This window comes from Branchiostoma lanceolatum, chromosome 17 (assembly GCF_035083965.1).
Source record: "Branchiostoma lanceolatum isolate klBraLanc5 chromosome 17, klBraLanc5.hap2, whole genome shotgun sequence".
NCBI classification, from domain to species: Eukaryota; Metazoa; Chordata; class Leptocardii; order Amphioxiformes; family Branchiostomatidae; genus Branchiostoma; species Branchiostoma lanceolatum.
In genome coordinates, this window is record NC_089738.1 from 13224500 (window position 1) to 13238692 (window position 14193).

General features: G+C 42.5%; 1 protein-coding gene across 2 annotated transcripts in view; it reads right to left on the minus strand.

Moving 5' to 3' along the window:
• The window catches only part of LOC136422968 (citramalyl-CoA lyase, mitochondrial-like), a 30066-nt gene that overhangs the window by 2308 nt on the left and 13565 nt on the right, over window positions 1-14193 (minus strand). For both annotated transcript variants that reach the window (XM_066410933.1, XM_066410934.1), the window contains exons 3-9: window positions 4022-4226; window positions 3408-3512; window positions 2776-2859; window positions 2094-2289; window positions 1213-1326; window positions 681-734; window positions 62-186 (exon numbers count right to left, since the gene is read on the minus strand). In XM_066410933.1, the coding sequence (XP_066267030.1) occupies window positions 62-186; window positions 681-734; window positions 1213-1326; window positions 2094-2289; window positions 2776-2859; window positions 3408-3512; window positions 4022-4226 (883 nt within the window). The remainder of the gene's footprint in view (window positions 1-61; window positions 187-680; window positions 735-1212; window positions 1327-2093; window positions 2290-2775; window positions 2860-3407; window positions 3513-4021; window positions 4227-14193) is intronic.

The following is a 14193-nucleotide window of genomic DNA, read 5'->3' on the forward strand; positions in this document are numbered from 1 at the left end:
CAGATTACCTTTTATGCCAACAATAATTATAACTGCTCTAAAACACAGTGTTCCCACATACCTTTCCCTCCTGTTGGTGTTGTTGAAATGCCTGAATGAGCCCACGTGCCCAGACTACCCTCTCAGGACTGGGGGAGAACGCCTGCTGGATAATGGGCACCTGGAGAGGGTGGATCGCTACTTTCCCTACAAGAACAACATTGCCATGGGTTATGCATGTAGCCTGCAGGTTACTGTTATAGTTCCTGTGTGTCTCTTGCTATTTTCGGAGAGGACAGAAGAGACTTGGGACCTATGATAGGTTTGGATTCCAGGATTACACATTATTATACATAATTGTACATGATTTTCATTTTCATAATTTTTTGGTGGCAGATGGCTTTCGATGTAAAGACGAAGTAGTGTAGGTTTGGTTCCCAAGAAATCCGGCAAACAAGAGACAATGAGAGCTGACAAACAATATGAAAACAGCATACAATAGGGGCAAACACATAAGCCTGCTAAGAAGACTAGTGTACACTTTTGGGCAATACAACATATTCATATTAATCTTAAAGTACATTTCTTTTATGAAACCTTTCTGGGCTTATCAAAAAGTCTCTCTTTAATACAGTGCATTTTTGCTATCATAATCCATCAACAGGTTTAAGTTGAAAGACAATCATGTAGTTGTCACATACCTGTAAAGCCAAACCTGGCTCCCTCCTTGGCCTGTCTTTTAAGACTCTCTGTATCTGAGCAAATGTAGTAACGAAACAGGTACAAGTATTCATACAGCACTTACTTATGTGCTTCACAAATTTCCATATGCACTGGTACTGGGACAACAAAAGTGAAAAGTTGATAACTGCACAAATATAACATTTTGGAGTAACTTCACAGCTCTGAACTTCTATTTCCTTACAGTTGACTAAGCAATGCAGGAAACATCAAATTCAAGGTAGTGGGGTGGGTGTGTTACTGCCAACACTCAAAAGGCAATGGCTACGGATTACGTTGAATTCGATCAGGCCTGCTTTGCTCAACACTAGATTCAGCTGTCAATTACAATTGAATGTACAGCTTACACTCTACTTTGAATCCGAGAGGTGATTCAACTGCAAGCAAATAGAAAATTTATGCATATACAAATGCATGCCTCTTGTAGAGTACATTAGTTACCAAGGATTCTTACACAACTGTTATGCAATAAAATCTTTATCTGCCACCTACCTTTGAAGTCTACAGAGGCATAGTCGATGGCCTGCAGGCCAAAGGCCTTTGCTGCAAGGACAACATTCTGTCTGGCATACAGCAGCTCTGTGGCCTCACTGGTTCTACTGGCACCTGGGAAACAAAGGCAGGAGGTCAAGATCTGATGTCATAGATCTAAAAATAACAAGTTAGACTTCGATGAAGTTTAGACATCCGAGTAATAAGATATGTCAAATAGTAGTTACTGGAGCAACTGCGTATGATTTTGGAAACGGTCAGATGTTTCAAGTAGCAAAAACCTGGTTAAAAACCTGCTGATCGACAAATCTTGCTCATTGTCACTGACGAAAAGTAGCGAATGTTACTTAAAACGTCTGACCGTTTCCAAAATCATTATCCAGTTGCTTGAGTAACTGCTATCTGGCGTAACAAGTTAGACTCTTTTGGAAATCCCAGTTTTGTACTATTTTGAAGTGGCACCACTGGTCCAAGTTGCATATTACAATTATTTCTCAAATACCTCTAGCTTTGTATTGTTCAAGTGTTATCTTGTAGACCATTCAGCACCAAGGTCAGCATCCTTTACATTGAAAAGAATATTATCAAACCCAAAAACAACTTTTGTGTTCATAAATAAGTCACTAGATACCAAAGACAGCAACCAAATGAACTCTTTCCCAAAACCCTTTGCAAGAAGAAGTCAATTTACCTTCTAACTGTTGCCGGTTCTCCCGAATTTACCGCTTATGGTTGCTTACACTCCTGAACTTACCGTTAGCATTTTGCCTTGTTCCCTTGCAGATCCTTGTTTATGCCGGAGCTCCTTTGCTGCTCCTATACTCCTGTAATTAACTAGGACGGCAAGCAGCTTAGCTGATTAAGAAAAAAGAACTACCAACCTATGTCTGCGGCAAAGTCTTCTGACCCAAACACCAAAGCAGCTAGTCTGAATGGCGACATGTCAGACAGGCTGACGATTTCCTGCAGAATCGGCTGGAGGTTCATCAGGCCTTTCGCACTCTCCAAGATGGCGAACAGGTCAAAGGTCGGGTTAGCCTCTATTTCAGCCACAGCAGTGTTTAAGTTAGCAGCAAACTGTAGAGGGAAAAAGATATGATATATCATTAAGTCAATAATGTTGGTGGCAGACTTAATTTCAAAGTAGGAGGGTAAAGGACTGCTTTTCCTAGCATTTTAAGTTCACGGTTGGAACAATTCCGTAATGTTAGCACAGTTGTAAGACGATTGAAAGGCACATTCGCAGTGTCATGAAGAGGTCGCCACAAAAACTGCAAAAATTAAACCACTGCAAACTTTTCAAGATTTACGGTACATAATGTACATGGTATGACTAGATTACTTGCACATGTTTTCTCCATCATGATCAGTATTGTCAGTACTGTCCAGTATCTCTAATAAACTGAAAAGAATACATGTAATCTGTGTGTTTTCAAGAAATATTGCATATCTAAAAATCCAACTCTTGCAATATAACCAACCTGTGAAGCTGGTGTGTTGCATCAAATAATGGTTATATCAGTCGAAAGTACATAATATAACACATGCTATACGTATACCTACAGTTTGCATTTCTTCAACACTCTCCACCTTTGGTAGCACAATAGCTGAGGGCAGGTTTTTTGCTTGTAGAATAGCCAACAGGTCCTATTAGGATGGACAAAAGGAAAGTCAAAACAGCATTATAGGGATTTTCATGCTAAGATATGTAAGAAGAAGAATCTATGACTTCCTGTCAGCACAATAATGTAAATTTTTAAAAATTGGACAAACGTATTTACATGTATAGTATTAAAGGATCTATCTGTCATACAGAAATTTGTATCTATTATATGTGTCACTTTGAATAAGCTATATGACAATGATGCAAATGATCCGTCAATTCCTCTGTGATTTTATTCGGTGGTTATAGCAAACGACCATGCCATTGACACCATATACACCTCATCATGTTAAGCGCCATGAGGAAATACCTGGCATGGTTCTCCTTTGGAAACCAGATGAGAATCGTAGGCGTGGTTGCCCTTCTTTGACACTTAAGAAGATGTGAGTCTTCAAGATGATGGACTCCACTCTGTCATGCTCGACAGGGACCTGTGGAGACATTTGTGTCGCCTCACAGAGAATGAACTGAACTGAAGTGTGTCATTAACTATATATCATCATTTTATGGTAGGAAATAAAGATACACTTACATCGTCTGCCAGTCCGCTGTCCACAGAGTTGATTCTCACAGCGCACTCTGTCCTGCCGAAGTCTACCTCGTCTAACATTCTCGTAACTGTTTTTCTAGCTTCATCCTGGTGAAAAGACACAGCGAACTTTAATATAGACATTTCTGCAAGGAAGAGGAAAACAATAGTGGCCCACATTGGCAATAGCAGGGGAAAAAAGCAGAGAGCCCAAACATTTGTTGGATTCTGAACCTTTAGAGAAATATTTGTGCTGTGCTAACAAAAAACACTAAAAAAAACACTCAAGCATCATTCCCTGAAACAAAATTCCTAAACCAGTGGTTTATTTTGTGACCATTTTCAAGTTAGGCAAAAAACATCCACCCAACCAGTAGGCCATTATGTTCTGTTAGGCACACTGAGAGACAACACTATGAGCGTGTGATCCACTAGTTAGGCAATTTTTCTCAAGGAGAACAGTGGGTCAGACAAGGGTCAGGCTACTAACCATTATTTTCTGCCTCTATGGCTATACTATATTGATACAGAAGTCAAATTTTCTCAGCAGAATTTTTCACTGGAAATTCGAAGCTACAAGAAGAAGACTTCAAAACATCAATATTTTTTTCCTAGACCTTTTTGCTGGGTGCTACAGCGTCTTCACAGTCTATAACAACACAGTCCGCGTCAAAAGTTGGAATCTTGCGAATTTTCCTCTCATCGTTCCCGGCTACAAACAGTAGCGCCCGTCGGGGCCTGAAGATGGAGGAATGTTGTCCTGGAGCACTACAGTAGGAACGCAGGGGGGTGGAGAGTCTCACTGATGTCTGGAACAGAACTCTGCAGTAGAACAACACAGCACATAGGATACTGGAATTCACTTTATCTTCACGGTAGCAAAATTTCAAGGAAAATTGACTTTTTCACTGAACTTTAACTTCATGGAATGGACGTGTGAATGAATCATAAATGATCACAACTGGTTTTCCACAGTGATGATAAGTTCACGCGATACAGAGGTGACAGTGAGAAACAGTGAACATGAAAGAAACAAGAATTACAGAACATTATTCTGAATACAGTACGTCACAGTCAGACTTGTACCAGTGACCACCAATCACCACTTCTACAAAACCACCTTTTTGGTGGTCCCTTTGATGTTTTTTCCATCTGACACAAGCATTAAGAATCCTGCCTGTAGCAGGCCAACTGTCCGCAATAGACCAGATTTTCTTGGTCCCCTGAGTGCTCTTCTTGGGCAGGTTTGACTACATTATTTACATAATTCTAATAAGTCAGTGGTGTTTTGGGCTTGATGAACTAGTCTCCAAAAGCTGATGCTCGGTTCAGTGTTTTATGCATAATTTCTAAAGCATTTTCTATATATTTCCGATGGTTTGCGATTTCATCTCTTTGCCTCTTTCCTACTTTAGGAGCAAACACATGCTATAAACACTGAGCTGAACCTACACATGTGCTCGGTAATTATGATAATAATGATAATGATGGAAGATGAGCTGATTTTCTTGGCCAAGCAAATTAAGTTAAATCTCACCCTTTAACAGTACCTCAAAACGTTCTGAATGTGATTGTTCAATATATTAATTCAATGTGTTAATTTTGTGAAGTGGTTTCCTACGAAAATTCACCCGTCAAATGATTATTTGTCCTTAAATTGCCTGTTATTGTGGTGAAACCGGTTTTTCATTCTCAAAATAAACAAAGCATAACAACAGAAAATCTTGCCTAAGATTGAAACAACGAACTGGCCCGCCTACTACAGACGTACATTATCAACTTGCAAATCGGTAAGAATAAAAAAATTGCTGTATCATCGCCTTTATTACATTTGATAACCTTAAAACTCACTCACCGCACTAGTTTACTTCTGGATGCCATTTTGTATTTCCCAGCAGCCTCTGCGCTAAGTAAACTTGTTCAGCAACTTTGGGACCGTTTCAAATTCTTCTTAGGGGGGGGGGGGAGTTCAAACAGGTTCTATGTAAATATTGCATCAAAATGGTTGTAACGTTTGTTGAAAATAATGTATATATGTCTTAAACTTGTTAGATATCTGGCCATTGTATTCAAAAGCGCCATATTAATATTCCTGTAACGTTAGCCTTCCTTCAAAACAATCAGTGTTTTTGCTTTGAAAATAACCTCCCGACAGCATTTGCAGGCGAACTGGGGTACTGGTGCGTTCTTGGTCGATATTCTTTTTACATCTCTGTGTTGCTGTTGTTTTTTGTTTGTGATGTTTTTTAGTAAAATGTTTTCAACAAAACTAACTGCAGTATACATTGAATTGTTTAAAAGTGCTTCATCCTTGGGGCATGTTGGCCCTGGCCTAGGAGCTGGCCATGAATCTGAGGCCCGGGAAACAGTCTGCCGTCCAGGCTACCCTAGCCTGGGAACGATACCATCGGGAGCTCCCCGGTACCTCTACGGTGCTGGGAGTGATGCCCACCCGTCCAGGCGGATTAACGCACACCGGTTGTTTTTTACGGGGCTGATTTACCAAAGACCAAAACGACAATGCTAGACAGCTTCCTCGACTCAATTCTTACCGGTCCGAGGCGAGATTCCAACCGGTCCGAGGCATGATTCCAACCAGTCCGAGGCATTTCCAACCGGTCCGCGATACATTTCCTTACGTGCTGCGGTAGAATTCCAACCACTCCGCGCCCGTGAGAATTTCCTGCCCTACGCGCTGCACTGCGCTGCGTTCCTCGACAGAATTTCCTGCCCTACGCGCTGCCCTGCGCTGCGTTCCTCGACAGAATTTCCTGCCCTACGCGCTGCCCTGCGCTGCGCTCCTCGACAGAATTTCCTGCCCTACGCGCTGCCCTGCGCTGCGCTCCTCGACAGAATTTCCTGCCCTACGCGCTGCCCTGCGCTGCGTTCCTCGACAGAATTTCCTTTCGCGCTACGGCAGAATTCTAACCGTACCACGGCACAGCCCCCTGTCCCCCACGCTCATACAGTGGACGATCCCAGATGGGTCAAGGGTCACTCGTGTTGTGAATGTGAACAGCTAGTCAGGTCGTGTCGATGTTGAAAACTTTTTCAGTGCTTCGTTCTGACTATCACCATCTCTAAAAACACGTGCGTGCAAACTAAAAGGAAGGCCTGATTGTCAATATCAACTAGACTCTACCAGTCTCCACGGGTCGCTGGGAAAATAGTAGAAATTAGCCAAATAGAGTCAAATGTTTTAAGGGAGTCGGCTACGGAGATAAGGTCAAATTGGCAACCCAGGCACTTTCACCACAAAACAATGTTGTGTAATATGCACATTTAAATATTGGCCATAAAATTCATTGACAGAAACATACAAAAGATATTCTTGTTCAGTCCCAGCCATGAATAAAATCGAATGTTATGGAAGTGCTATCATGTCCAAACGGGATTATAGGACCAATCTGTTACCAGTAGTCTGTGTTGTCCATGTATGAACTTTCATCAAATAACTCGATCATGCGATATGCTGAAAGGACTAAAAAAAACGTGGCCAACTTGAACTTTCACCACCGTAGGATTGTCCTGCGAGACAGGTCCGTTTATTTCAGGTTAAGAATCTGAAATAACACAGAAACAAGATGCAAGCTATAGTCACTCGTGTTGAACGTGAACTGCGAAAATATAAACTTTCAAGGATAATGTCCTTCGCTAAAAGTATCGGGGACCTTTTTCATAACGGTAACATTACGATTACGTGTTTCATGGTACTCTACCATGGTGTTGACGGGTCGACGTCGCCGTGTGTCATATGCATTTGCTGTTGCAACAACCGTGACAGCAATAAAACCGGCTTGGCTCTGTTTAAATTATGATATTAAAGTTCAAGAGACATCAAACCTGACACTGTCAGTACTGCAGACTATAGTATATAACGTTAACGTTATATCATATGAGTAGGCGGTGTACTTGACGGGATCGGTACGGAGGCATCCTTCTCTTCCTCAGCCAGCTCTCCTTTTATATAACGTTATACTATAGCTTGCATCTTGTTTCTGTGTTATTTCAGATTCTTAACCTGAAATAAACGGACCTGTCTCGCAGGACAATCCTACGGTGGTGAAAGTTCAAGTTGGCCACGGTTTTTTTAGTCCTTTCAGCATATCGCATGATCGAGTTCTTTGATGAAAGTTCATACATGGACAACACAGACTACTGGTAACAGATTGGTCCTATAATCCCGTTTGGACATGATAGCACTTCCATAACATTCGATTTTATTCATGGCTGGGGCTATAACAGGGTTTTCCCGTGACTGCACAAGAATATCTTTTGTATGTTTCTGTCAATGAATTTTATGGCCAATATTTAAATGTGCATATTACACAACATTGTTTTGTGGTGAAAGTGCCTGGGTTGCCAATTTGACCTTGTCTCCGTAGCCGACTCCCTTCAAACATTTGACTCTATTTGGCTAATTTCTACTATTTTTCCAGCGACCCGTGGAGACTGGTAGAGTCTAGTTGATATTGACGGCTTCCTTTTAGTTTGCACGCACGTGTTTTAGAGATGGTGATAGTCAGAACGAAGCACTGAAAAAGTTTTCAACATCGACACGACCTGACTGGCTGTTCACATTCACAACACGAGTGACCCTTGACCCATCTGGGATCGTCCACTGTATGAGCGTGGGGGACAGGGGGCTGTGCCGTGGTACGATTAGAATTCTGCCGTAGCGCGAAAGGAAATTCTGTCGAGGAACGCAGTGCAGGGCAGCGCGTAGGGCAGGAAATTCTGTCGAGGAGCGCAGCGCAGGGCAGCGCGTAGGGCAGGAAATTCTGTCGAGGAGCGCAGCGCAGGGCAGCGCGTAGGGCAGGAAATTCTGTCGAGGAACGCAGCGCAGGGCAGCGCGTAGGGCAGGAAATTCTGTCGAGGAACGCAGCGCAGTGCAGCGCGTAGGGCAGGAAATTCTCACGGGCGCGGAGTGGTTGGAATTCTACCGCAGCACGTAAGGAAATGTATCGCGGACCGGTTGGAAATGCCTCGGACTGGTTGGAATCATGCCTCGGACCGGTTGGAATCTTGCCTCGGACCGGTAAGAATTGAGTCGAGGAAGCTGTCTAGCATTGTCGTTTTGGTCTTTCGTACTGATTTCAATTAGTTCGCTTGTGGCAGCAAAAACTGGAAAGGACAGCTAAAAAAGACAGGTTGCCAGAAAGAGGCCTATGCTTAGCCTCTACCAGACTCCGCGGATCGCTGGGAAAATAGTAGAAATTGGCCTAATAGAGTGAATAGTATGCCAAGGGTAGTCAGCTATGCAGAGAAGTTCAATAGTGGGTCGCCTATTGAACGACAGCGGAGCTTGGGTAGCCCAGCGGACCTAGGGTAGCGGACGGAAGCTAAAAAGGCTGGCACTCAGGCTACTTGTCAAGAGCTGATCATGCGTTACAACAAGTAGAACATATGATGTTATGTTACCTGTCTATTTGGCCAATTTCTAATATTTTTCCAGCGACCTGTGGAGCCTGGTAGAGGCTAATCGCTATCTGTACACGTACAAGAGCACGCTATTATAAATATGATGCCCTTGTCAAGAGCTGATCGTCACAACAAGTAGAACATATGCACATCCCCGCCATATGGTGGCGCGTCCCTCCCCGGGGGTCGGGGGGACCTCTGCTCCGGGGATCACCGTCACGCCGGGCTTGGGGACAGACCTCGCCCGCGGGGGTCCGTCCTGCTGACATCTTTATTGTCCTGTGCAATGATCGGACGACATCTTCTGCAAATAGCACACTTGTATCTCCTGACAGGAGATAGGGATATTTGTACAGTCGTTTCAGGATCTAATATGAATATAAATTGCTTTGCAAGTTAGAGTTCTTGAGTATTGTAGAATCTGACCGATCAAAATATTAAGCAAACTGTTTTTATAGCTACATCACGTTATTACACTGCGCAGGGATATTTACAGCGTTTGAATACGACCATGCTGTGTCGTAAGAACTTCGGGTATATCTTTTGACGTTCTGCTGTGGTTGTGGAGTTTTCGGTAGGTTACCGAAAAGTACTAGGGGAGCTTGGCTGGCTTTTCGTTGTTAAAAAGACTACCAACGCTGGAAATGTGGAAAAAATACGTGAGTATGTTGAAAATTACTTGTAACTATCAATCTGAATGAAGGTTTTGAATTTAGAATATTTGCAGTTTTGGTACCAAAATTCTACAATACTTACTTTTGAAATCAAAAGATTGGTTTTCTCGGTCTGGGACTGAAATCAAACAGAAACGTCACTGCCTTGGATAAATCCAGACTTTCTTTATACAGATACCAGTAGTAATTATCCCTCACCGTCCTAGGTACACACAAAGGCTGCAACTGCCAACGGGTCACAAAAAGGACTGCTTCTTGCAGGCCGATACATTGGTTGAATTTGATTGATTGGTTGATTGATTGATTGATTGGTCATGAACGAATGAATGCCATACATAAAAAAGATAAAGGTGATCTGTTCAATTATTTTGGAAAGTTGACATTTGTGAAGCTGTATACACAGATTTTGTAAAGCATCTGGATCCTCGTAGATTAGCCATTACATGGAGACTGCCGTCGTGCCGACTAAACCGTCCAGCTAGCTATATAGCCACCCAGCCGGGCTAAATTGAGCAGAAATAATTTACTGCTGTGATCATCGAAAGCTCGGTAAAAGATCAATGTTGCAATCTAATCGCTATAACGGGGTTGTCATCTTTCAGGGGGTCGTGGTTTGCGATTGAGATGTTAACTAACATTCACCCATGCCGCGAAGAAACATAATTGCAATCGATGAACTGGTCGTCAAAAATGCGTGCAAGATGGATTTGAACTGTTCCTCCGTTTAACGGCTCTTTCTAATTACTAAGGCTAAGATTGGCAGATACGTGAGCCTTTTTAGTGTTGTTGGACGCCACTCACATTTGTTTATCGAGGAATGGGCATTAAAAACAACTCCCATGAGAAGCCCTCTCCTCAAAAACATGAATATAAATATTTTTCAACCACGAAAACCTGTCTGTACAGTCAATGAAAGTTTGAACAATATGGAAAATCTTACAGTTTTGCTTCCCTTGGTAGTAAAGAGCATAGTGTACTGTCAGTTTGTTGCTGAGATCTACAATGTTGGAAAGAGATGATAACAGTTAATTCTCCAGGCAGAGGTTTCGTTTTCTAATAGTAGTAACGTTAGTAGTAGTGGCCGCGACTTTCTTCGCCTGCCTCCCTCGACATGTATACATGTTCATTCTCACAACAGAACTCAAGGCGACTTGAATCCCTTGTTGAGGGTAAATGTAGCGTCTATAGCTAGAACTAAAAGAATGCACTTAAATTTGATTCCCCAGGACAAATAAAACACTTAATTGCACGACAATTCTAACGGGTACCATGTTTGGGAATAGAAATTGTGCTTGTACAATGTATATATGATGTCAACAACACCAGTCTCCTGATGTATTTCAGTTTTACATTCTTAGTATTGTTGGATCACTTTTTGAAATTCAAAAATTATAATCTACGAAAAAGAGAAGATAATTTCTACCTAACGACCCTATTTCTGAGATAACAGAACAATAATCGGTAACAGGACATTAATTTTCCTAGGCCTAAATCTATGTGAATGAAATAAAATGGATAAGATAACATAACACTATTATTAACAGGTATGCCACAAGGCGGGGACATTTCTTCACAGGCGTGTACAGTAGCGTACGGCAGGTGATGGCGGACCCCTGACTGAGACCAACAATGGCCCGCCCGTCATCACACTTGTCACCACGGTCACAGCTTTCTAAAGACACAGCTGGACGGGCGGACCTTTCCACTCAATGGAGAAAGTGACAAAAATCCATGTGACAGTGTTAAAAGAGAGGGAGATAGAGAGAGACATTATGGCAGGGGACTATACTGCTCAGTTAGGAACCTCCCAACCTTTACAGTGTAGTAGACTTGAATAAAAACGTAACACTAGCAATGTTGGTACAGTATCTATATTCAGTACATGCAACTTGACATTGGTTATCAAAACAAACACGGGAGTCACTAACGATTTGGATGCTTTCTAAAACGGCTTTGTTACCTTATTGCTTTATTGCGTAATTATTACCCTGCGTATCTTATTAGAAAAGACTCATGATTGAGTATCACGGCCCTTGTTTTAACTTTCAGTGCTAGGCGTGTCATATTTTGCCTGGGTGCCATCCTAGTTAGTTAACCGGGGATGGCATACTCCATCCTAACCAAATTGACTAGGGTAGGGTATGGGAGCCGTCCCAGTAAAACTATGAATAACTATGATGTCACCCAGGCTATGTCTTATTTTGTTCTTTTGAAACTCTTCTTCAACGCGTAGTTTGGATAAGAACAGATGCTGTGTTCTCCAGGACAAGTGTTGGCATGTTTGCCGACACAACTGTCACCAGGGGACAGAAATCATAACTCTGCTGTCATATTTATTACCCATCACTAATGGTAGATTCCATTACCCGTCATGCTGTGCGATCGCGCATCCCCAGAATTGACATGACCTTTTCCTCTAAGGACGAGTGACTCGGTCCTAACTGATGTATCAATCAACTGACTATGAAAATACTTTAGCAAACAGCTGCGAGTAGTACCTTCCGTAGAATACTATTGTATGGTCTTGTGTATAAGCATGGCCGCTATTGTTTGTTTAGCACAATGATCCTTGAAAGACCAAGGAGGTTCTCCATTCAACTGTTTGGTCCAATAATATTTGTACAAGGAGGTTCTACTATACGATTACGACGTACAGAATGTAGTAACTTTTTGAAAAATGATTATGCAATTACCAAAATAAATTTCAATTTGTGTTCTACTTTCTAGAGGTTACAATGTTTATCTTTCTGTGACAGAGGAAAAGTGCGTTTTTATACAAGCCGTGTGTTATGAAAAGAGCGTTCGGTTGGTTCAGGGTTTTTGTGACGAGGTTTTAATCAATTTCTCACGGAGCATTAATTTTGACCGCGACAGAAGGCGACTCATAAACGCTGTAGCTTCCCGCGTCCGGAGCTCGCCATGCGTGGCACATTTGTACGCTATCGGCTTGGAAGGTTATTAAATTGAGTTGGAAATACTGTGAAAATGTAAAAACCCTCGACCGTTCACCCAGCCAAGGTCGGCAAAACCCCGGAACGAGGTCATTTTTTTCTTGACAACAACATGATTTTTTTGTGCCACTGTGGCACACTGTCTTTGTCTCCAGTCTTAAAGGTTGAGTACGGAGGAAGAATCACAAAGCCTCTTAAGTCCGGGGGATTTGCTTCCGACCTAATTAATTGTTTGAGTAACTTTAAGGCATAGGCAAAACAAAACAACCCAAAAAATGATAAATGAATATCGACTACGTTCCCCACCCGTCTACACCCTTTTGGACTTTACACTAATACGAAATTGTAGAATACCAGGGCAACGGCAGAAACAATGTTAGTTTTTTTTTCTTTTCTAGACTTGGTTTCAGTTCCCTTAATTTAATCGCGTTGCAAAAAGCAAAGCTCCAGATCTAATATACCGGAGGGGCACATTGGTTTCCGAGTGGAAGGAGCGAACAAATAGTCTGCAAGTAATCCCCGTTGTTTGAGCATGACCGGATCCGTGATTGAGAGGGACTGATTGCCGAAGCGCGTTATTCCGCTCAACTGGGTCTTTACATCCACCGTGTTCGGGGCCCTCGGGCGGCGTGACCTCGGGAGTGACGGGCTCACCCAGGGCTGCGGCGCCCAGCACACGTGCGGAGGGGTCGCGGGTTCATATCCTCGCACACAGGTGTGCTAACAGGTTTGACTCCAGGGCTCGACACTTTAGCGACTTCAAAGGCGCCGCCGCTAATGTTACCTCCGTAAATTACCGGTATTTGAAAGCACACCGGTGTGAAGGGAAATGGGCGCCCTCCCCCTTTCACCCCCGGCTCACATCAACCAGGGTAGCGTGAACCTCGCCGCGACAGCATGGGCTCTCTCAAAAAAGCTAATATTATGTGACACGCTCCATGGAAAATTGCCGCGATCTTTACAAGTCTCAATGTACCAATTGTCAGGGATATTACGTATCACCTTAACAAATTTCACCCGACAAAAGCCTTTTGAATGGGACATAGAAAATCCTGGCCGGACCCGATTTGAATCTGAATACAAATCCTCGGCTAGGTTCACGCCTCCAGCGACAGTTTGGCTACAATAAAACCAACAAACGTTGTATTGAAAGAGATCAGTCTGTCGTTTATCATTGTGGGAGCTTAGAAAACATGGCCACTTGGTTGTAACAACACATAACGCCTGGAGCGGTCTCGAACTGACTCAGACTCTCTTGTCTCTCTGTCAATAGGCTTCAGTCAAACAACACTGTGTGAAAAGAAGAAAAAAATCAGCTGCTTTCTTTCTTTCTAATACAGTTGGATAAATGCCGTTTTGTCGTGGTGACAAGCGTACATTTAAGGATTTCTTTCCTAAATTACGTATTTAACAGTTTGCACGTGAAATCTTGGTTATTGAGAAACTGTGGGATGTAATATGAAAGCGTTATCGTGTGAAACGCCCCCAGGCCATTAAAATGTTAACAATTTAAACACGTAAATAGGATAACAATGTCTGATAATCCCCTCAGCCCTGCTGGAATTACGACCTGGCACGGAGAGGGGAGATGTCATAATAAAAGAGAATCCCCTTATAAGCAAATACAAACTACGACAAATGTAGTATTCTCATATAACGCTGAAAAATGTATATTTCGTATGTGAATACCGTAACAAAACGTATCTGTTCTTATTACTCATCATTGTAAAGAAGTAAGGACCG